The following is a 25,924-nucleotide window of genomic DNA, read 5'->3' as shown; positions in this document are numbered from 1 at the left end:
CCATAGATCGGGCATATATGAATTCTGAGCTCTCTTCCGGGTGGGTGGTAGCTGTCGATTACGAGTCCAACACGTGATCCAAGACCATGGTGAATCTCACACACACACACACAATACATGTTCACCCAAGCCCGGGGAAGAAGAGCGACAAGGGACGGAAACAGTTACGAACTGGAGAGGAAACAGCTGACACGGCGGGAAGCGACCAAGGCGGCGGCGATACGAAACCAAACCACGGAGGCGCCCTCGGGAGGTTGGGGGGGGGGGGTCACGCCGCGTAGAACCGACCAAAAGAAAGGAGGCAACGATAATAAACAAGAGGGAAGGGGGGGGAAGCGAAAAGGGAGAGAGTGGGAGAGAGAGTGTGTGGGAGAGTAGGAGAGAGAGATTGAGATATATTGAGTGAGAGAGAGAGAGAGAAGGGGGAGGGAGTGGGAGAGAGACTGAGAGAGAGAGAGAGAGAGAGAGAGAGAGAGAGAGAGAGAGAGAGAGAGAGAGAGAGAGAGAGAGAGAGAGAGAGAGAGAGAGAGAGAGAGAGAGAGGAGGGGAGAACCATCATCTGTTCCCCATCCACTCTAGCATTCCACACCATTAGTAATTTCCCTTTTCGCCAACTTAGGTTTCGCCACGTTGCATTTCGCCAAACTCCCTTAAAATTGCGTTTGGTCCATTAGATTAGCTTTGGGGGTTGACGGTATGTAAAGATGACATATATTTCGACAAAAATACAACCGGACGATACGAGAGTAATTCTAACATGACCCTTCCCTCCTCCCCTTCCCCCCATTCCTCTCCCCCCGACCCCCCCCCATTCCTCCCGACCTTACCCCCAATAGCCCGTCTCGATCCTGCCAGTCGTGACGTGACGAGTTTTCTCGGTCACTTCGTCCGTCCGGCGACTTTATTCAGCTAAAGAGAGGCTCGTCCTGGGAAAGGATCGAGCAACCTCACGCCCACCCCCACCCATGGCTAGGATAACAGCCTTGAGAAACCTACTTCTTAGTTAGTTAAGGTTTATTCAACAAAATAAAATACAATCTATACATATATACATTTTTACAAAATTGTTTGTTGAAAAGGGAGAGCGTGAAGCAAAGCTTATGGGGAATTGCTCTCCCTTTAAGGAAAGAATTATTATTTTTTTTTTGTTTGTTACATGTTAGTATGATACATACATACACACATATAGTTAACGCCTAGCGATTCCATTCGGCACAGGGCAAGATTTCGTAATGAAAGATCATTCTAATTATTAATAATTTTTCATACGCATATATACATACACGTACGTGTGTGTGTGTGTGTGTGTGTGTGTGTGTGTGTGTGTGTGTGTGTGTGTGTGTGTGTGTGTGTGTGTGTGTGTGTGTGTGTGTGTGTGTGTGTGTGTGCGCGCGCGAGCGTTTACCCAATTGTAGTTTACAGGAAAGGAGCAACGCTCGTTGGGTTCAGTCTCCTCTCCAATTAATCATGCTTAGCCTAAAATGAGTGTGAGTGTGTGTGTGTGTGTGTGTGTGTGTGTGTGTGTGTGTGTGTGTGTGTGTGTGTGTGTGTGTGTGTGTGTGTGTGTGTGTGTGTGTGTGTGTGTGTGTGTGTGTGTGTGTGTGTGTGTGTATGTGTGTGTGCGTGATATTTTCTCTCGGGTATAGATTAAATTACTTCTAAACCTCTTATCTTTAAATAGCGCGCCATAAGCTGTGAGTTTCCTCTCTCCCGGTCACTCCACTCCTTCCCCCAAAGCCTTTCTTTATCCTCCTTTGACACAAGCATTTCATGACTTTTGTCTTAAATTCAATCATATATCCCATATTAAGTGGAACCACTTGGGAGAAAACATAAAAGGATAGACATGTTCACATAACCAATGAAATCTTAGTGGCACACAAACTGACCCAGTCTCAGCAATGTCACTATAGTATATATTAATTCTTATAGGATGCCCGCTGCGCTGCCCGAGCGGGTTAGAGCGTCACTACTCGTGGCGAAGGTCGATGTGACGCCAGCGAGTTGGACCAAGGGCATGGTTCAATTCCATGCTATTAAAAACCTCTATGAGGGGAGCCGTTCTAGTCTCCTAATACGGGAAGTTCGCGACGTTAAGCTGAACCAATCAACAGTCAATCACAGATAACCTTGAGATTTCTTTGCCATCTGTATTCGTTCTACATTTCATGACCTAGCCGACATCATTTCTCTGCCCCTCCCCAAAAGAAAAAAAAAAATCCTTTTCCTTATCTCCTAATCTCCCCAATCTAACCACATCGCACTCCGCTCCCCTCGCTCCCCCTCCCATAACGTCACGCGTTCAAGTAGTTCCAAGAACCACACGCTGGCCCAACTCCCCTCTCTCACATAAGAGGCGTCCAGAAACAGAGGGGCATCCTCGCCACTTTTACTGGTTTCGAGATAAGCAGATACACACACACACACACACACACACACACATATATATATATATATATATATATATATACATAGATACAGAAAAAGACGTCTCTTATTACCTCTCTTTTCTATAGATTCTTTCCATATAGAGAACTATTGTCTATACTCTATTCATACAGCACTCTTCTATGCTCTCTTCCTACAACTTTCTTTTCCCTATAATCTCTCTCTAAAACTCTCTTTTCTATGTTCCTTCTTTCTGGAACTTTCTCTGATTGCTTCGCTCATTTCACACTCTCTTCTCGTCGTGTCACAAGTTCAAGATGCCTTTATTCCTAAATATGACCTTTGTTTTCTTTTCCTTCAGCTCAGTAAATTCGCCAGACGGTAACTGGCACAATCACCGAAAGTAACATCCCCTACAGATTTTATTCTGGCTAACATAAGACTACTATTGTGCTTGTAGGGACCGGGAACAAGCACGGAAGGTCTCAATCATCAACCGAGACCCCAGCCTGCCCCCTTTAGCTGAACAGAATCTTCTGGCATAACCCGAATAAAAGCTATAGACGCCGTCATCGTACCGAGAGGCGTGGGACGGTTTAAATGTTAAACCCATACGTTCTCTCATCACCCTGGGGAAAATAAAATTACTTCGTCTAAAAAAAAAAAAAAAAAAAAAATCAACTCTCACTCCCCACCTCCACTCTCCTTCCGAGCTGCCAGACGTCCAGATTCCACGAACTGAGATATGCAACCGCTTCTCACATACTGCCTCTTATCATTATACCGCCTCCCTCCCACATATTACCTCTTACCAATATACCCTTTCAAAACTCTCCTTTCTTGGCCGGGTACCCTCAACCCTTGAATGATAGGGACAGGGCAGGAAGTGAGGAAAGGAAGGGGGGTGGAGCTAAAATCTAAGTCAATTAACGGTACGGAACTTCCGTCTTGCTCACCCACAATCCCTACGTCCGTCAAGTAGTTTAAACAATCCCATCACCCCCCCCCCCCGTCATATCATGCCACGTGGTCTATCCCCACGTTATACCAAGACCCGTGGTCTATCCCCCTACCCCGTCCCCTCTCTCATCATGTCATGACACGTGGAAGGCCGGCTCCACGATCCACACGGACAATTCGCCACACGAACTGCCGGACAATTCGCTACTCGAACGGACAATTTGCCAACCCTCCCTCACTCCCACCTCAGACCAGCACCACCCCGTCCTCCCACCATGACTCTCCGTTGCAAGGCTGGCATGCCCAACTACTCCCCCGTCTACTCCCTCCCCCTCCTCTCCCCCCCCCCTCCGACGACACGGGACCCGTATTATTGCCAAACACAAATGCAATCGTGCTTTCGTTTCCACGACTGCAGGTCCTGCATGTCATGCGGTTGCAACAACATGCAGTGTGTATGCGTGTGCACTGTGTGTGTGTGTGTATTCACCTTGATCTTTGGATCACGTGTTGGACTCGTGATCGATAGCTATTTCCCTCCCGGAAGAGAGCTCAGAGCTCGTATGACCGATCTATGGGTAATGCTATGACCTTTCACACACACACACACACCCAACTCCCCGCCCACGAGAGTCAGAGTAACGACCCGAAGCACAGCGATACCGAAATAATTTCGGCCCTGGGCAGGATTCGAACTGGGTACTGCGAGCACCATCGTACTTCCCAGTCCAGCGCTCTACCAACTGTGCCACCGAGTCGTGTAACCACCGTGTCGTGTGTGTGTGTGTGTGTGTGTGTGTGTGTGTGTGTGTGTGTGTGTGTGTATTCACCTTGGTCTTTGGATCACATGCTGGACTCGTGGTTGACAGCTATTTCCCTCCCGGAAGAGAGCTCAGAGCTCGTATGATCGAACTATGGGTAATGCTGTGACCCTACACGCACACCCAACTACCCGCCCACGAAAGTTGGAGTAACGACTCAAAGTGCGGCGATTCTGAAATTATTTCAGCCCTGGGCAGGATTCGAACCTGGACCGCCGTAGTGACAGTCGGGAACTCTACCATCCGTGCCACCGAGTCGTGAAATCCAGTGGAAATAGGGGTAATGTTGAACATTTGGGAACAGGCAGGGGGACTAGACTAGACGTGTGTGTGTGTGTGTGTGTGTGTGTGTGTGTGTGTGTGTGTGTGTGTGTGTGTGTGTGTGTGTGTGTGTGTGTGTGTGTGTGTGTGTGTGTGTGTGTGTGTGTGTGTGTGTGTGTATTTACCTAGTTGTATTTTACGGGACGAGACCTATGCTTGTAGTGACCCGTTTTCGTATCTCTCCACATCCAGGTGTGTGTGTGTGTGTGTGTGTGTGTGTGTGTGTGTGTGTGTGTGTGTTTGTATGAATTCAATATATTATTACGAACTCCCTCTCTCAAAGAGGGCCAGGCCAGTGCCAGTTTAAGGCCTTTTTGAAGGAGGGAACTGTAAAATGACGCCCTCATTACGAACTGTGGAATCAAATGGTCTGCGTTATCACTTGTATCTGGAAAAAGAGGGTCACCAGTTTGAAATAAAAGAAAAATAGTCTTTCCCCTCTAGTCTAGTCTAGTCCCGCTGCCTGTTCCCAAATGTTCAACATGATGACCCCTGGATTTCCATTGGATTCCACAACGGTACGAAACATTTCAAAGAGTGATTTCTTTTTTTCGGACACAATGTATTGACTTCAAGAGGAGACTGATCACACTCCACACCGTACAGACTGAGACTCCCATTACCAGTGGACGTGAGAAGGTTCGAAAGCTGCCCCCGGCGAGGAAAAGAAAACGGCTATGATAAGTACGGCTTCAACCAGGCGATTTCCATTCATTTTGGTGTCACTTTGTAGACGAAGAAAGGGCGTACCCACTCCCGTTACAAAACGAGCCCTCGACGAAACCAAATCTGGTTCTGTTTCAAGAACGCCGTTCAACTGAACAAAAACGATTGGCGCCAGTAAGTGAAAAGACCCAAAGACAAAACCACGTCACCGCGTTCAAGGCGTCATGTCCACAGCTCGGCACCGCTTTCTTTTTTCTTCTTCTTCTTCTTGTGTTCGGGAAGAGCCCAGGCGTGACAGACGACCCCCTCAAGGAGGAGAACCGATCGATCTTCCTCCTCGTGTTCCTCCACCTCCTCCTCCTCCATATCTCCTTTCTCCATCTTTTCCTCTTCCTTCTTCACCTTCTCCATATCTTCTTTCTCCATCTTTTCCTCTTCCTTCTTCACCTTCTCCTCCTCTCCCATCATCTCTCCATCGACCTTACTCACATTATCATCATCTTCTTTCTCCTTCATCTTATCCTCCTACTACTCTTCGTCCTTCACCGCATCCTATTTCTACTCGCATTCTTTTACATCTCTAAATTCTCCTCTTCCTCCTTCCCCACCCCCATTCATTTCTCCTCCGTCTCTTCCACAACCACCACCAACACTACCACCTCCTCCTCCTCCTGCGCCCTCCTCTCTCTCTCTTTAATCTCTCTTTCCACATGTCTCCCTTCATGTATAAAAAAAAGGTGTTTCCCTTCCCCAGGGTGATCACATTCATCACTTACTCCTTCTCTATCTTTATCTTCCTCCTCCTCCTCTTCCCCTCATTTCTACTCCCCTCTTTTCATTTATTTATCTATTATGTTTACATCTCGCCTTTCTCCTACTCAGCCTCTTCCTCTCCCCAATTCCATCTTTCCCATACTTATTTTATTATTTATATTATTATAACTTTTATTTATTTATTTATCATTATTATTATTTCATTATTTGTTTTGCATCCGACCTAGTTATGGACCAAAAGGTCTCCTGTCGGCATGCTCCTCCTTTGTAATCCTTTGTAGTATTTGACGCCCTAAGTGTTATGCAGTCACATATTAGGGCTTCAGTGACCACTCTGGACCAGTCATGCGTTATTCTTTTGTGGTTAAAGACCAAAGCAAATCTTATTATTCTTCATTTCTACTAACCTCCTTAAACTTCTCCACGATTCTCCCTTTGGCGTACTACTGACCCCAAAGGACAGAAACGTTTGTACTGTAATTCCTAATCCTACTAATTCCTAATACCGGACAAATTTCGGGATATAACGGATCTGTCATTTCCATCGGATATAAGGGATCCTCGGTTATAACGGATGTGTCCGGTATTTCCATCGGATATAACGAATCTTCGGATATAACGACAGACTCCTGTCCCCATGTCGTCCGTTATATCAAGGGTTTACAGTAAACCCCGACGAAATTCTAAAAATTATCCCCACCACTTCCTTTCCTTCGCTCTTCCTCTCCCCCTCCCCACAATTATTGTCCTCCTCCACTCCTTCAGGTATAAAAAGGTGCTCTCTTCCTCTCCCTCTTCGTCTTCCTCCAGGTATAAAATAAAAGCTTTCCCTCCTCCTCCTCCTGTTCCCCGTTCCCGTCTTCGTCATCGTCCTCCTCCTTTTGCTGACATCAAGATAGAAAAGCCAAAACGTCCCTAACACACTTTGGACAACAATTCCTCCTGTCCGGGAGGCAGCGGCGCCGGCCACTCGCGACACCTTTCCGGCCGGGAGGCACACTCCCCCCCCCCTTGCCCAGGTTCCCGCCAGACTTTTCTATTCATCCCAGCGACGTCCTTCTTCGGTAGAGACGAAATTCTACCCTCTCTCGGTTCTCCCCTTCCTTTTTGTCTTCGATGTCCCCGAACTGTTTTATTCGTCTCTGAGGTAACTCCTCGGTAAAGAAGAAATAGTTGGTTCAACGCGAACACACCGATGGAAAAAAATCAAAAATAAAATAATGTTGCATTATGAAGAAGATTTGTGTCGGAATACCACTTGTGCTTACTGGCACAGTTCGCTCAAGGTGTCCCAACCAGATTCCAATACCATTTCCCGTTAATTCTTCAAGGTCTACTTACGCCTCTACATATTACTCTGGCTCCCGATGGGCGAATAAGTTAAAGGACACCTATCAAGACATGAAAGAGATGCCCCTAGGTGTCGAGCGGGTGTCACAGTGATGAATAAAATAGCAAGGCGGCAGCTATAACAAAAAATAATAATAATAATGCTAATAATAACAGCAGCAATAATGATGATAATAATAATAATGATAATAAAATAATAATAACCAAGTAAAATAATAATAAATAATAAAATAATAATAATAATAAAATAACAAAAAGATAATGATAATTATAATAATAATGTGCCACTCGGCATGGACAGTCTTAGTCGAGACTGGCTATAACCCGTGTGCTTACCTACGAGAGCGCCACGGTCAAGATATAGTGAATAAACTAGTGACAGCCACAATCAAGCGAAAACTGCCACTTGGCACGGAACGCGGGGGCGGCAACTCTTTCGCCCCAGAAGTGGAAACTGAAGACTCCTTGAAGAGAAGAAAAGAGTGAAATCAGGTGACAGAACGAGCCCATGAACAACGCCTCGGGATCTGACAAGGTCATTGATAAACTACTCGTGACGAAAAGAGGAAAAAATAAGTCAATCGCGCAGTTATCAATAACGTTCATTATCTGCTTGATCGACACGCCACCGAAGAGAAACGCCCTAGATCGATGACAGTGCACACAAATTTTCCAGACTTTGCTTCCGTTTTATAACGTATTTGCCGGCATATAAGACGCACCTGTGTACCGGCGTACAAGACGTCTCCCTGTTTTACAAGAATATTTTGTGGACAAAATATTGTGCTTCATCATACATTAACTGAAAGATATTTCAAAGTAGTTTTGTAGGGAAAATGTATGATTCAGTGCATGAAATACAATACTTTGACAGCATACAGAAATTTTTCATACATTTAAAAATACAAGGTACTAACCCACTCGAGCCCTGAGCCTCCCTTTGGATGATTAAAATTGCCTGGTGTCAGTCTGATTAAAATATATAGTTCGCAACAGGTACACAAACAACGAGCTAACCACAAGAGAGATTAAAATGGCATATTTGATAACATCGCCGAAAAGGCCGCACGTCGGGGGAGGAATCCTCGTATCGGAGGAAAGTAAACAAGACAGACCCTCCGTGACGACCTACACATATGACCGTTTTCTTCGACGGCTTCTTCGTCACCAGAGACCATGACCTTCCCGAAGTAGACCGTGTCCGAAGACTCGCAAGTCCTCAATTGCCCATACGTGCACTGCTACAGCTGGCTTCCATGCGTGACTTAAATCACCTGGCAACGAAGGAGGAGGGGTGATTTTCGCTAGCGATTAATAAAATCACCTGGCGGCAGCTATGACCAAAAGTTAAAAGTCCCACCCGGCACAGAGGGGGTTCACGTATGTCATAGCACCGTGGAGGTGAAGCCACACAAATCCACGCCTACTGTGGAACAGCTGATTTCCTTCGATCAGCTGATTCCCGCGCAACTGAGAGAGAGAGAGAGAGAGAGAGAGAGAGAGAGAGAGAGAGAGAGAGAGAGAGAGAGAGAGAGAGAGAGAGAGAGAGAGAGAGAGAGAGAGAGAGAGACGAGAGAGAGAGACGAGAGAGAGAGACGAGAGAGAGAGACGAGAGAGAGAGACGAGAGAGAGAGACGAGAGAGAGAGAGAGAGAGAGAGAGAGAGAGAGAGAGAGAGAGAGAGAGAGAGAGAGAGAGAGAGAGAGAGAGAGAGAGAGAGAGAGAGAGAGAGACGGGAGGGAAGGAAGGGGGAAAGGAGAGAGGGAAAGAGGGAATGAGAGAGACAACGAGATAGGGAATAAGAGAGGTAGTGAGAGGGGGAGGGAGAGGGGAAAGGAGCGAAGGAATGAGAGATGGAGGGAGAGGGGCAATGTGAGAGGGAATGACAGAGGGAAGAGAGGGAAATAGCGCGGAAATGAGAGAGGGGAAGAGAGAGGGAATGTGAGAGGGAATGAGAGATAAAGAGAGGGAAGGAAAGAGGGAAAGAGAGAGGGGAAAAGAGAGGTAGGTAGGGGGAAGGGAGGGAATGAGAGGGTGAAGGAGAAAGGAAATAAGAGAGGATGAGAAGAAAGGAGAGGAAATGAAAGTGAAGGAGAGAGGAGGGAAGGAGAGAGAAGATGAGAGAGCGAGAGAGGGAAAGGGAGAAAGAGGATGAGGAAAAGAGAGAGAGAGAGAGAGAGAGAGAGAGAGAGAGAGAGAGAGAGAGAGAGAGAGAGAGAGAGAGAGAGAGAGATATATTAGTAAACCTATCTGCACTTGAATAAATATATTCTTTTCCGAATGCTATCACAAAACTAGCACCCTATTATCCCATTACCATTTGGGAACAAGTCTGTTTGCTTGTCACTACCTCAGCGCACTCACCCACAACTCAAAAAACTAATCTGAAATGGTCTGCCAGTGCCAAATGCAGTAAAGCAAATAATTTCTTGACACAACTGACCAAGAGTCTGCATGGAAATGAAGCCAAAATACAATGAGTTACAATATGATAAACAAAAGATGAAATACCATGTTTTTGTTTTGTTTTTTCTTTAATGTCACAAACTCCCTCCAATTGGGAGGCTAGAACAGGCCCCTCACAGATTAGTATGAGGTGTTAAGAATGAAATCAAATCTGTCTGGACTAATTTTTCTTTACTCTGTATCATGTCAAAGGAAATATTTTAATGGTGAGGAAGAGATAAACTAAATTCTTGAGAAATCTCAACTCATTCAACAAGATGACCAAGTGTATACATGTAGTTTCTCTATTCAAAATTTCTAGAATTTGAGTACTTACAATACTCGAAATGAAAAGTTCTAAAATCTAGAAAATTTTGGATACTAGAAGCACTTTCTAATATTCCAATAACTGTATGTTCTAAACAATGGAGTGCTGAAGTTGAAAATCTGAACAAGAAGAACTACCCGTGCATTCTCCTTGCTAAGTAATAGCAAATCTTAAGTCATGTATTAAACAATTATTATTTTCTAATGCATTCCTGGCACATAATAACAGACAACCTTTTATATATTTCTTTTTTAATAAACTTGAAGATGATCATTCAGAACATCATCTGGTGAAAAAAATAATCTATCCTTCACTAGTTTTGTTTTTAGGATATATGCCCCGTGGGGCTACAGGGAGAAGGATGCCTAGTCCCACTCCCCGTCCCTTTCTTCTCGCCTCTTACGATCCAAGTGGGATACTTGGTGGCAGTATTCTTTTCCCCCACCACAGGGAATTCCCCCATCACAGAAAGAGAATACTCAGAGAAATGGTACAGGACAGCAACAAGGGGTTGGGGGACAGCATAACGGAGGGACAGTCGTAGTATAAAAGTGGGCGGTGGGCAAGGTGCAGGGATGACCCGTCATCCAGGAGGTGCTCAGATGAGAGGGAGGGTGGGAGGGGTGTGGAGTGTATTTAGGGATGAAATGGGTGGGAGTGTTTTTATGCCTTTCCCTTTTTGGCTACCTCCCTTGAAAGGGGGAAAAAGCCTTGGTATATGTATGTATGTATGCTCTAGTTTTGTATAACCTGGTGTAAAAATCTATCCATCTCCACAGAGAAGTTTGTATTAGGGGTAGTGTATCCCTACCCTGGCAGGAATTTTTACACAATTCTTTTTTCTTAACTCAGCACAGCCTGATCTGCTCGCAACATGATGATTCCCAATGAGAGCTGTAATTTTCAACCCTCATTTGAATCATCTAAGGGGCATATCATAGCTTAAACAGGTCTTGATTAATCACAATCTCATTCTGTTCCATAAGCAGTACAGAAATACCAGTTACAGTAAACCCGCAATATAATGGACGATATGGGGACAGGTCTGGCGTTATATCTGAAGATCCACTATATGCGATGGAAATACAGGGCAGATCCGTTATATCCCAAAGTTTGTCCAGTATTAGAAATTAGTAGGATTAGAAATTACAGTACTTCATTAATCAAAGCCAGAGTCTCCTTTAAAGTTCCTATTTTCTAATTCCAAACAATCTTATTCAGCTCTCAGAAGTGACCCCTAGGGCACTGGACAATTAACCCGTCAGACAATGTCAGAATCAATCAGTTCACCACTGTATTCAGGGGAATGGTGCAACCTGCAAGAAATTCCAAAGAAAACATACCGACTGTCAGAAAACTAAATACACATATACTGTAGCAGTTGTATTGTAATGTTATGTGTAGCAGGTATCTGGGGTCTGAGTACAAGTGTCTGAAAATCTATTTCAGTTGGAACAAAACAATGTGTTGGGAAGGGGAAAGCCTGAAGTTTACTGCAGATATTAAACGTGATTCAAATTTGAAGAAATGCACATTGCATACAAGCTGTGATATTTATTAATATATGATGTATTGAAATGTATGGAGTTGGTTTTTAAGAAATATTGCAATAATTACAGAAACTGTGCATTAAAGGTGAATATCATTAGGTACGGTAATGTTAAACCCAAAGGCATGGAATGCTTCTGTTGTAATGTTCCTCTAACTGGGAAAAATCCCCATCAAGTTCTGCATTATACATACAACAAGAATAAATCCCTTACATAAAAGAAAATCTACTGTTCAAAAAACTAAATTCAATGACATATACAGCACATATCATCAGACTTGAGCCATGGTATTAGAAAATATCTTGATTGAGCAAGATTCTTTGAAAATCAAGAGTGAGACGGACTGAGTCAATCATACACAAACCATCCATAGTAGGAATAATAACAACAAAGTGGTATCACAAGCAGAAAATGAAATTGACAACCCTGAGTAATATATGTACATATACACGTGTATGCTTTAAAATAAAATTACTAGAAATAAGAGATCAACTAGAAACTAATAAACCTGGTACATTATGCCTAACAGAAAGAAAAATTAGAAGGATACTTTATGAATAACTTTATTGGAGTTACAAACTTGAATAAACAGAAGAAGAAGAACTGATATAAAGGGATGCAAGGTCCTTATTATACGTACCAAAGGCCTTTTCTCCTCATAAGAGTTTTTCCAAGTGTGTTCAGTCTTCAAGGTCAACCTCAAGCCTATCACCTAGGTGGGAATACAAGCACCTTACCACAATGGCTTAATCTAGCTTAGTAAGGTTATACGGATAATACTAAGTATGAGTCAAGTGTCGAGTATGCTGATGTGGTTCCGGTGGTGTCTGAATTTAGTGTAAACAAAATTACAATATTGATTTGGTGCCAATATCAAAATGTAACACTGGTATACAACCCTCATGCCCACTATTGCTGAGAGAAATTGGGAAACAATGAAAGCATGACTTGAACAATGGCCTAGCACTTCCCACAATCAAACTTGAGCCTTGATGGGTTTGAGGCAGGAACACTACCCACTGCTTCACATAAACTCAATTTCTTGTGTTCCTTGAATCTTCTTTTTATTAAGCAAATCATACCAGGTTCCTTAGATTCTAGTTGATGTATTTGGTTCCAGTCCTTATGTTTTGGAAAAAAAATGCCTAAAAAACAATATTTTGAAAACAAAGAAGTCACTGCTAGGCCTATTTACACGTAAAACAAGATATATAACACATTGCCTTACACTCACTTTCTTCATACAATTCGACAGTCTCTTCATTCTTGCACCAAAAAACTGGTTTATTTATGTACACTATCAAAACAAATAGCCTCATACAACTTACAAAATTAAAAAAAATATTTTGTCAATCTTACAGAAAAATACATACTGGTTAAAAATCCGGTTATCTAGAGTCAATTATGTAACCCCTGAAATTTCATTCACATATCCCCCCAAAGGGTGTAGGTTGACCATGCACAAATTACTGAACTGCACACATTTGCGAAAAATGCCTTTTAGTAACCATATTCATCTAATGCTATCTATATACCAAGTTTTTTTTTTCCTTTATAAAGGAGGTTCCAGTCAAGACATGCACCCACCCCCATCCATCCAACTCCCAATTGTCACCTATTAATTTCTCAATAACAGATATTCAGCAATTCCCTGTAAAGACAAAAACACCAATAAGTACCATATATATCTACACAGTGTACTTCAGTTATGATAGATTTCCATTCCTACACTGCATCATAAACCGATTTTCTGCAGAGGTAAGATCCAGTTTAAATACAGTAAGAGTCTTCCATGGTGATTGCTTCCCTTTTCTTCGATGCACTGCCATCAGAAAAGACTGCCTTATGTTTAGGGGCCATAATGAAAGACAAAAAGTTCCCCATAAAAAGCAACACAAACAAGAGAATGAATGGTAAGTAGTAATCCAAGACTGACCAATGCTTCCTTCCTCAATCTATTGTCATGTGGCACCATATTCCTCTGCTGCACTTACCAACTAGTTCTTTGCATTGGTAAAAAGAAAAAGAAAATCAGCCAATGTTGTAGCCACTAAATGGCAGAAGTCGAGACCATCATAAACCGAGGTCTCTCTGTTAGGTATAAACAGTGAATGCTTACATTTACCAGACTATCCAACATTAAGAGAACATTAGCACAGATTAGGCCTGGCCACACAATCACAAACTACCCTGGATACAACCATCATGCAGACGACACCAAGCTCTTCATCCTACACCAACTTATGCTATCCCTAGAAAACAACAACAAAATTTCTTCTTTGAGTGACATATGGGCTTATCATGTGACCAGTGCCAATTACTTGGGAGCTGTGGGTCTCTGGCAAGAGAACCTGGGGCAATGGATTGACTGATTAATAAACAGTCTCTAATAATGACAAATATCTGCCCAATTCATCACTGATTCACATATCAACTACACCAAAAATTATAAAAAAAAAAAATGCATCACTTTTAGTGTACACATGGAATTATGTCAGCACCTCATATGGGGTATTGACTATATTCTTATGCAGGGACCACTGATGGGTACCTGCAAGTGGGAGTCCTGCATGATGAACAACAAAGCTACCCATCAGGAGGCACAGCCATGAAGGGCTGATACTCCATCTCTGGACTAGGCCCAAGACTTCTTCCTGTCAACTTCAACTGTATTTCTTACACTTTTTGCATGCAGACAGCTGACAATCAATGACTGCTCCCTTCCCCTACCATTTTCAGACAGTGACACAGAAACAGTCCCACAATGCACAGTATTCCAATGTTTCTTCCCAGAGAGAGACCTACGGCAGACCAAGAACTGTTGCACGCCATTATGGAGCTGGTGGTTTTCAACTTAGTGAAACTCAAGGCAACAATTAAAAGTTTAGCACCTTCAATACTTAAGTGACTTTAGTAACATTCCTTAGTATTTAGTAACATAACAAGAAAAGAGGAAGGGAGGGATGGTGAATGGGAGTGAAGTATGTGGGGATGAAACAGGTGGGAGTGGATTTATGCCTTTGACTTTGGCTATCTTCCTTGAAAGCTAATTTCCACTTAAAAGAGAATGTTGATCACTTTTAACTTCTATCCTTCCTTTCAACTGCCCTTCTTAAATCTCTCCTTTACCAATCTTAATGAATCCACCTTTTTGGTGACCCTGTAAGAGGTATTGACTACTCAAGACTTATGCAGTCAATATTCTAGGGACTTAATGACATCTCTATGGACCAGAGTAACTGAGCAGTCAAAATGAAAGGAGGCTAATCTCAACTCAAAAAGAATGCTGACCAAATAAAATTCTACAATTCCTCTTTTCTGCCAACCTCCTTAAATCTTTCTATGACCCACTACCTCTGTGTGACATTGTCTCCACGTATAGAAACACGAGTTATCAATGACAAAGATTACCTCTTTGGTGTGATATTGTCCCTAAAGATTAGGGCACTGGATATCATAGGGATACAGGCTTTATCTTAAATACCCAGAAGGTGAATACTTGTGCTGCATTTTAACATTATCTATCACAAGTAAAAAATAGCATATAACCGTAATGATGTTGAATATTCTCCCAATTCACCAACAATTTGCACATTAACCATACTGCTAATGACCACAAACTGTGGAGTTCTGAGAGGATATTGACAATATGGTTTTGAGTCAATCACAATTCTAGATTAAACTTAGTTTTTCTTGGCTCCTGTTTTGTAATTTGTGAAGGTACAACTCTAAGGAATGAGTGCCTGGGTTATAAACCAAATAAATTAATAACTAGCATGGCCTTTCATTATTATCATAATAATTCCAACGGTAATATTGTTTATGCTTCTTGTTCCAATCTTGGTGTGTGCATTGAGCTTCACTATCACACATTAGCAAGACAGAGTGAAACCTTCTCATTAACATGCAGATATTTGCAGAAAAATGAAGCAGCAAAACATAAACTGGTTGCTTTGTGCTAGAAATAAGAAGTTCTGATTTATTCCTAAGGCCTCAATTTTTCATGGGAAGCAAGATTACTAATACATTTAAGAGAAAATGTAAAGATTATCCAATTTCAGATTATTCCCAGAGGCCCACATACAGACACCCACCACTGTTCTTGGCATACTGGAAGTGTCCCCAGAATCTAATATCCAAAATGTTCAGTAGATTCAATGATTCATTTGGATGAATGGCTGGCCTTACTATCTTAAACTTCCTTAGTCATCTCCACTAGTTAATTATTATTTGGTGAACCATGTCAAGTTGGTAACTCCACAAAATCTTCTCACTGAGTAACCTATGGACTAACCTGGTTCCTATGTCATAATTCCTCAAGGCTGTAGGCCTCGAGCAAGAGGGATGTGGAGCAATGAATTGATTGGATTGATTGACTGATTGTCAAACCAGCAACAGGTGCACATACTACTACATATTCCACTGAGTGGTCATGGCCAGATACAATGATTCATGGAATGAATAAAGAAAAAGAAGTAATACAAAAGCATTTCCAGTCATAATTGGAGTACCATGACTGCCTTGAATCCCATCACCTGGGAACCCAGAGCCCCACAGAAGCTGGCAACAGTCCTCAGACCCTCCCACACATCTCTCAGTGAAGAAATATTAGACTAACATCCATGCTGCACTTGTGTGGGACTTCTTCACCAGTCTATAATAGTAAGAGAAAGGGAGCAGTCACTATTTGTCAGCTCTCTTAATGTTAAAAGGTGGAGAATATACAGCTTAAGTTGGCAAAAGAAATCTTTAGTCCTATATCGAGACTAGTTTCTTCCACATCACCAATTCATAGCAGTATGAGGAGGGAAGCAGTAAATGCCAGTCAGTTCTCTTTACATGAAAAATTGGATGAAACACTAATGAAACCAACAGCGATTTTGGGGCCTTGAGAAAGGAAGTCAGCTACACAAGGATGCACCTCTAGAGGGATATGAGCATTGACAGGCTTCAAAGATGGGCAAAATAGAAGTGATACTGGCATCAATCTTCTAGGACCACCACTCACAGGAAGGGCCGTGGAGTCAAGGAATCAAAGTCAGTTTTAACAAATTTACATCTTTAGGAGTTGGAGTCAGTGAATATTAGGGAACCCCAATTCCCACTCCTGTTTGTTATATTTTATCTATATTAGTTTTTATATATTATGATGTTAATTTTTTCAAGAAATATACAACTAAATAGTTATTATTAATCAATTTTCATATACCCATACCGTACAATATACTTATGAAGTCAATTTAAATTCACTGTGTTTGAACACTTAGCACAGATTCAAAACAGTGTTTAGTTTAAGATGTTAGCAGTGTTGAAAAAAAGATCTGTGAAGTTATGATAAGTGCTTTACTATGCTCCATCTAGAATATCAAATTTAAAAACATTTACATTGCTTCCACCCAACAATCTCAAAAACTGTTAAAGAAAAAGATGAAAGAACTACAAGAAAAGTGAACTCAAGCTTTCAGCTGAAAGACCAATTTCAAAAGAACAAGGAACATTTAACAAGATTTTTCAGTTCAGATAGAATGACAATAACTAACAGTAGAAATTTTTAAGAAACAATTAAAAAAAAAAATTACTTAATTGTGGAAAATTTTATTCCTCTATCTGTATTCTCACAACCAGCTTTAAAACAGGCATTCCTTGGGGAGACGGGACTGCTCAGACAGACAGTCTAGGGAACGACAACAACAACAGCCTGATGATTCCCTTGATAATGTTCTCAGACAGACAGTCTAGGGAACGACAACAACAACAGCCTGATGATTCCCTTGATAATGATGAAATGCAATCTTAAATTTAAAACAAAGGTAATACTCAAGTTATCTTTACTATTTAGAGAGGAATCAGAGTTGGAGGCTACGGTTGGACTAGCGACTCCACATCTCTGCTTACAGGTGCCTATCAATGGTCCCAGTAATGAGGAATTTTAGTACCATTTATATAATATAATTATGAAGTATTGCATATCCCTAATTTGGCATGGGTACTCTGATTTGAAACAATATACAAGCACTGTTTACCAAACAGTTTAATCACATTTACTAAAAATAAACTAAAAGGGAAACTGTATCCCACAGAACAAGAGAAAGAATTACTTCTACAACTAAACAGACACCATAACAACAATAAAAAAAAAAGAACTACTGATGGGAAAACAACAAATAAATGTGGGATTCAACAGAAGCCATCAAAAATTAAAAAACCTAACTCTGCCATGTCAATAGACACCAAAACCACCCTAATGAAAAATTTACATACAGAAACCAAATCACTGCCCTATAGAACATAACACGAAAAAGATAGACAGACAGCTCAGTGCAAGAAACCATACTTACCTATCTCATGACACCACACAAGCACAAAGGAAAAATTCCACCTTCACCACACAATTCCTACCAGCACCATGTAACATCACAAAATAAGCACTCCACAACTAAATACCAAACACCCTACTCCACCAAACACTCCCAGATATGAGCCCTATAGAGAAATCACCCTAATGACATGGTAGAACCATACAAGCATGTCTGTATTCATACCACCATCCAGCTTTAAAACAATATCAACACAGAGTAGGCCTAATCACAGATGTAAATTGTCATGGATGAAATCTCATTACAGAATACAATGAATACATCTTATATTGCCCTACTCTAGCCTTAACCAGACAAGACAATATCCCTTCCATAAGTGACTTGTGGGCTAATTTGGTGGTTGTTGCTGACTACCTGGGAGCCATAGGTTTCCCACTAGAGACCTGGGGAAACGAAATGATTATAGCCGACAAGTAATGAAAGAGGTTGCAGCCAAGTTGTTTGTAATTTTCAAAATATATAGTTTATGCCAATCAACTAAAAAAGAGGAACCAATGATGGATAACTCCATACAGTGGTCTTGCAAAAAAGACATCAGAGAAACATCACCCTGCCAACCATCTTCAAAGCCCATCAACATCTGGAGGTAGAGCCTCAATGGGTTGACATTTGATCTCTAGGAGAGGTCTAATATCTCTATCAATTTCACTGTATTTGCTTCACCTTTTCACATTAGAAAAGTTGACAATTGGTGACTGCTCCCCTACTACTATAAGCCGGTAAACTAATATATATATATATATCTCAAAGTAATACAACATATATGACAGTCTAATGTTCTTTCACAAAAAGCTCTATAAGAGGACCCATGGGCAGTTGCCAGCCACTGTGGAGTAACTTTGACACTTATTTCAAGAAAAGAATCTCTTCTATTTGGTTGTCCCCCATATGGGATATTGACTGCAGAAATTCTTGCAGTCAATATTTCATTAGAAGTTTTAATAACACTCATATGAACCAGTCAAACACTATTCATTTATGATTGGACAGTATATAATCTCTCCTCAAAAAAAAAAAAAATGTTGAACACTTTTAACATCCATTATCCCTTCTTTCTGGTACCCTCACTAAACATCTCATTTACTACCTTTACAATTCCATATCTTCAGTGTGAAGATATCTTCAGACTGAATAATGTTTATTGGTGATCAAGTATGCCTGCCCTCTTGATTGACAAGCAGGTCATCAGGACAACATACCAACAATACTATAAATCAGTTTCATCAGTTCCAGACCAATACCAAAACAAACACATAAGATATATATATATATATATATGTATATATATATATATATATATATATATATATATATATATATATATATATATACATATATATATATATATATAAAAATATATGTTGGGACAATGTAACAAGATGATGAAGGTGGAAAAAGAATTCATGGGTCTAGTTTTTTTTTAGTTAGTTTATTCATGATCGGTTTCACTCTATGCTTCACATTCCTCTGAAGAAGCATAGAGGGAAACCAGTCAGGAATTAACTAAAAAAAAAATTGGAACTAGACCAGTGACTTCTTTTTCCACCTTCATATATATATATATATATGTATATATGTATATATATATTATATATATATATATATATATATGTATGTATGCAAAAATTTGGAAAAAGTGAAGCAGCAAGATGAAAATTGTAATACCCAGTATTACAAAACCTAAAAGCAAGATTAACACTATCAATGACAACATGCAATTTTATTCTGGCCAACGTCAATCCACTATATTTTGGCAAAGGAACCCCTTTGTGCAATAAAGTAAACCTTCTGTGATACAAATATCAAAAGGATCAAGAAAGTTCAATTTCCTTCTCTACTGGACTACAGGTGCACATCACTCATCTTAGTCGAAACACATGCACTCTTAGAGGCTCCACACTTCCAGCCTTCTTGAGACAATGAACTGGATAAGACCATGAGCCTCTACACTGGTACTGGCACCTTGTCTTTCCCTGTGCCACACACAATGCCTACCTATCAATCTGTTCTCCCCAGATACCACTTGCATGAGACCTGCCGCCTATTACCTACAACCACTGCACTGGCCCCACGAGATTCTCTGTGAAGAGAACTGACAGAGCACACCTTCAAGAGGTGGTCCCACAACACAAAGATGTTGGAGGTGCTCCATGACTACATTGCCAGAAGAGGGATTGCTGCTTCCATATTTTTGCTTTAAGTGCTATAAAAACCCCACTTCCACAAAAAGGTGGAGCTCCAAGGGGCCACTACCTGGTTTCCAGAATAACCCCAAAATCATGATGAATAATTCCACACATACAGACAAGTTCTACCATGATTAATACTAGTCATGTCACTCAAACTAGTGATATAGTTGTCCCATGATCTCCAAGTATAATTTCATAGCACTTTACTGTTTTGACACCAGACTAATAACAATTGTGTTACCATTCTCTACAGAGAACAGAAACAATTGTACTAAGCCATGGCCACTTAAATTGTGAGAGAAGACATAGGACAGATGTTGAATGCAATGCAAAACACAAAATTGTGAGCATCAGTTGAAGTAATCCATTACTGAGAGTAAGCTGGAGTGATAGAAAATATTAGCCACTGCTACCTACATTGGGGAGCCTTGCATGATGGACATTAAAGAAAGTGATCTCCCTGCTGCTCATCTTCAAAACCCATCAACATCCTCATCTTCATCTGCAGATGCAGCCCCAAGGGGCTGACATTTATTCTTTAGTATGGGCCCAAGACTGTACTTCTTCCAACTTAATAAACATTGACAGGATGCAACCAGTAGATCTTCCCCTATTACTATAAGCCAGTGAAAAAAGTCTTACAGTAATACAACATAGACATCAATCCAAAGTATCTTCAAAAATATCTCTATAGGAGGGCCCTGGGGACATTGCTAGCTGTTGTGATGCTGTGGGTTTCCAGCAGGGCCTGGTGGGGCACATTTAGGGGGGCAACAATTCTACTTTGGACATGCCGCCCACAAGGCTGACAAAATAGTTATAAAAAAAAGGCCAAAGGAGTCCTAAATATTTTACCGTAATATACGAATTTTGCGTTAGAATCAACAGAATATGAAATATTTTTCCATTATCCTTTCTGCAATAGGGACTAGATACAATTCTTAAAATCCATTTAATTATTTTGCAAGCCAATAGCTAAAACAGGCTGTAAGGGATGGTGGAGATGGGAAATGGTGATGGTGGAGGATGGGCATCACTGAGAACTTTGCCCCAAGGCGGCACTTGGCATGTAAGGTCTTTGGTTTCCAGTCAGATAAACTGGAGACAACAATTATTATCATTATCCCATGAGTGTGTTCTCTGATTTGAGCACCCTGCTTTTAAGAAAGGTCCTTAGGTATGTGTATATGCATCCTTTGATTTTTCTAACCATGCCACCTAAACATATTCTATCCAGTGCTGAGCTGTCAGGCAAGTGCCAAAGAGCTGTTTTAACTCTGGAAATTATTTAGAAGGCTGAAGCAGGTGAAAGCAACACTGTTAGCCAGTTATTGCCACCTGGGTTATTACTTTGTATACCAATAAAACCTGTGCCACCTGCATCTCAATACACTATGTCCATACAAAAACATACACTCAGATCACATAATAAGCACTTGTAGACCAATCCCAAAATTCAATACTCCATCAGACATTCATGCAACCATGAAATACATCTTAAGAACTACATTGGCATAACTGCCTTCAGGCCATCATCCTGTAATCAAACGGTACCAACACAGAACAGACCTGCCCAGGGAATAAACTCTCTTGGATGTAACCACCATACAGACACACAGAGCACTTCATCCCATATTGTTCCACTCTCACCAAACCTAAACAAGACAGTCTCTTCTCTAGAGTTACTTGTGATGCAATCCAGTAGTCATTGTCAGTTACATGGGAGTTGTGGATCTCCTACAAGAGAGACCTGGGACAATGGATTCATTGATTATGCTACTTTCTTTATTGTACTCTATGAAAATATGAATCATTTGCAAGGCCATACCCTCTGGGGAGGGCAGGGAAGGCAACTGTGCCCCCTGGAATATTCAATTTTTTAAACTTCAGTAACATGCTAAAATAAAGGTACAATTTCTATTTACCTTTCTATATCAAATCCCACTTTTTAACAATGTGCTCATTCATGTGTATATACGAAAACTACTAACTTTTATGATTTATGAATCCATGACAGGATTTTTTTTGTCACATTAAATACTTGTATTCAATTACAATGGTATGTATTTGGATTTAGATTCAAGTACATAACAAAATTACTGTACTTGTATTTAAGTACAGTCACCTGTACTTGGACCCAATCCCGGTACCAACATAATGTCTAATAACATAGTATTCTACCCGAACATACTTTCATAGGCTCCCTATCATTTACTTATGATGTACACAACTTCGTTTGCTTTTTGCATTTGTTACAGATGGAAAGGTATCTTGTCAGCATGTTTTATTATGGTAATGATGATATGGTTTAACATCACACACTCCTCCCACCGGAAGGCTAGGACAGTGCCCCTTACAGAGGACTTTGTAGCATGGAATTTAATGAACCATGCCCTTAGTTCAATTTCACCGGTGGCAGGATTTGAACCACCATCACCTCGACCTTCACCGCAATTAATGACACCCTATCCTGCTCAGTCAGTGAGCTTCCCTTTTATCATGGTGACTATTGAAACTCAAAATAACATAAGCAAAAAAATAAATAACATAAAATAAATTGATAAATAAAATAAAACAAATAAGCGCATGGTGAATGATCATGTCACAAGCCTTTCCTAAATACCAGACAGCAACATTCACAAGTAAGCTTATGGCATTATGAACACAACAATTCCCTCATTGCTGTGTAAACAACATACCATGTTCGAACACCATTGCCATCATTTTCATGAATTCCAATTTCTTAGGCCAAAGCTCTAATTATAAATATCCTGGACAATATTTAACAATATTTGACCTAAGACAACCTAACCTAACTTGAATTAACCTTCACCTAACCTGACCCAATCTCACCAAACTTGTGTTGCATTTGTGACAACATAATATCACATAATGTCAGAGCACTATACACTACAATACTTTCACTCCAGATCATTTATCTCATGATATACACAACTTAATTTGTTATTTGTATTTGTCTGCCTTACACTGACTACTGTTCATTAAGTTTCAGATATATATTTCTTTTCTTGTGCTATCTATAATGTTAACTTTCAAAATATCTATTGACCTCATTTCCATTCAACTTTACTACAAATACTACTACTTCAGGAAGTTTTGGTTTGAGTAGAATAAACCCTGTAGCAAATTTAGAAACATGTGAGTTTCATATCTTCCTTGTCACAGGTTTGAGTCCTACACTTCTCTCGAGTTCCCAACAATGATTGCTACCTACCCCAACGACCCAAGAACATTGGACAAAGGAGACAGTTTCAGCTATAGCTTACTAACATATGTTCTTCACCTTATAACTTTAACAAAATTTATTGACAAAATATGAGACATTAACACTTAGCCTTCTTTCAGCCAAAAACAATAATTTGAATTTATTTTCTTTTTACAGTGAAGAAAAGAGAGAAGGGGGAGAAAAAGAGAAAGAGGGAGAGAGAATATATATATATATATATATATATATATATATATATATATATATATATATATATATATATATATATATATATATATATGCATCCCATATCCAAACTAATTGGGCCACAGTGTGGCTAGATTTTGTGAGGTCAGTATTTGTGAAGGCATGGATTACATCAACTTTTATTTCACCACCATACAGCCCTGTTCTGATTTGTGGGGCCTGTGTGAATGTTAGCCAGGTTCAGATACAAGAGGAATTACTGCACAAATTTTCCCAATATATTTTGATATACTGATTAACTTCTGCTCTTCAAAGACCCTCAAAACTCAGATAATTATAGAAATTTTCTAATGTTAATCTAACAATGTCATGGAGAGGTTCCCCACTACAAAGAATCTTTTGAGAGCCCATATCTATGGGAATAATTTGAGCAATTCCAATCCTGATCACTGTTAGTAAATATGCTTGGTGAACAACACTCCCAACTTTTACCGGTTACGTTAACCAGTAAAACAAGACCCATGAAGTAAATATTAACAGAAGAACTAAAATGACTATTGAGTTTGAGATGTATGCCATTATCAAACAGCTTTAGTTTTCCCCAACAAAAGTGTAGAACAATATGTGGAAACCTCATTTGTACATTCAAACTTCCGTAAATAGACTCTGGGGATTGATTACTCTCATTACCGGCACCCTGTTGGTCAATACCAAATCAATTCTATGTAAATATCAGTATACAATCTAATCTAGTATACCCACTTTGGCACCAAAGGGAAAGAATGTTGACATGCCACGAATCAAAATTACAATTTTTCTATCAATTGTCCCACTTACTAAACTTGCAATACATGTCGACACATCATACAGAAGCAAAATCTAATGAATACATTCATCAAAACTGTTCACAAATAGCAAACCCAAACCTTGAGCATAAAATTGTCTCCCAGATCACAGTACAACGTTGACCCTTTATTGCAAGGATTCTCTCCAATAAATACAGAAATTCCTTCTTCCCTTCCTATGGGTCAATATCGATAGAGCAATGCACCTCTACAAGGGAAGTACACTGATGAACTTAAAAAGTTTCTAATTAAATAATTAATAAGTTAGAATATATGTGTTCGATTGTAATATTGTATGTCAAGTGAAACACAAGGAGTGAAGAAGCTACATCTTAAGTGACACCCTCAAATCAATTAAAGGCAGTTTGTGGTGTTCATTACAGATGTATCATTGATTTGGGAGACTAAGCTGTAGATATAATTCATCATTAACTTAGTTGCTTGTGGCATTTTTTTCAAACTAATGGTAAAGTTATGCAGCATATAATTAATATACTATGTAATTTAAGACAACCATTTTACATTTCATCATTCTCCATATTTTGATAGCTTACATTATGCTTTTATACCCGAAATCTTTTTTCAAATATTGTCATGTTTATGGTAGTTTACTAGATAATAATTTGAGAGAAACTACAAACACTCCTACTTCAGTACATTTTGAGAATCTCTTACATTTTCCCATATTGATTATATAACCATTGCCTACACAATGAACAAAAAACAGGACATTACTGTTTCTTGTGTCTCTTTCAAGACGAGACATAAAAGTAGAAGTGCCAACTTAGGTTCATGGTCAAGTTGGTCATTGGCACTTCCCATTCGTGTATGACTCAACACTATCTCACAATTTTAACTACGGTCGACCAAATGGTTCAATGTCACTCTGAAAACAATATAAATCCTATATCCTCACCTGACTTAGAACTTCTGCTGACAGCTTTGACGCTCTTAGAAATTCTTGTGCTTGATTAACGGGAACCTTGCCCACCCCTTCACTGTCTAGGTGGGTAAACAAATCCCCGAAGTATTTTGTTTCGTTGTCAGTGAATGTTATGCTGTCCATTTCGGATGTTTTCTATACATAAAATAATTCCAAAATAATCTTTATCTCTTAGTCACTGATAGTTTCATCATATCACTTCACTTTACGACACGTATGTAAGCAAATAGTTTGGGAACCCTGCAGCCGCTCATCCTTAGCTGTCAGACATGTTGACAACTGCGGGAGATTAGAACTGGTTCGGTAGTTCTTCTCGAATTTATATACACAAGAAACAAAAATCAATAGAATTCAAATAGGCATGTGCTAAGGATCTAGAACTTTAGAAATATTTTGAGGATTAAAACAAATATTATCTATGTTTTCTACCCTGAACGATATTCTTTAGCTGTACCCTATTTTTGTCAAATGTTTACCCAAGTTTGAACGAGACCTTGGACATAGGGTTTCACTGTATAGTTCAAATGAACTAAAC

The 25,924-nt window shown here is 40.2% G+C and overlaps 1 protein-coding gene across 6 annotated transcripts in view; it reads right to left on the bottom strand.

The window, feature by feature from the left end:
* Reps (RALBP1 associated Eps domain containing) overlaps positions 1 to 25,685 on the bottom strand; it is a 145,944-nt gene extending 120,259 nt beyond the window's left edge. For all 6 annotated transcript variants that reach the window (XM_076176616.1, XM_076176617.1, XM_076176620.1 and 3 more), the window contains exon 1: positions 25,363 to 25,685. In XM_076176616.1, coding sequence (XP_076032731.1) covers positions 25,363 to 25,512 — 150 coding nt within the window. In that variant the 5' untranslated portion in view covers positions 25,513 to 25,685. The remainder of the gene's footprint in view (positions 1 to 25,362) is intronic.
* Positions 25,686 to 25,924: the final 239 nt, after the last annotated feature.

The sequence above is a fragment of the Oratosquilla oratoria genome, chromosome 39 (genome assembly GCF_046742065.1).
Source record: "Oratosquilla oratoria isolate Oo_2021 chromosome 39, ASM4674206v1, whole genome shotgun sequence".
Lineage (NCBI taxonomy): Eukaryota > Metazoa > Arthropoda > Malacostraca > Stomatopoda > Squillidae > Oratosquilla > Oratosquilla oratoria.
The sequence above is the reverse complement of the archived record's forward strand: the minus strand, read 5'-3'. Positions and strand labels throughout refer to the sequence as shown.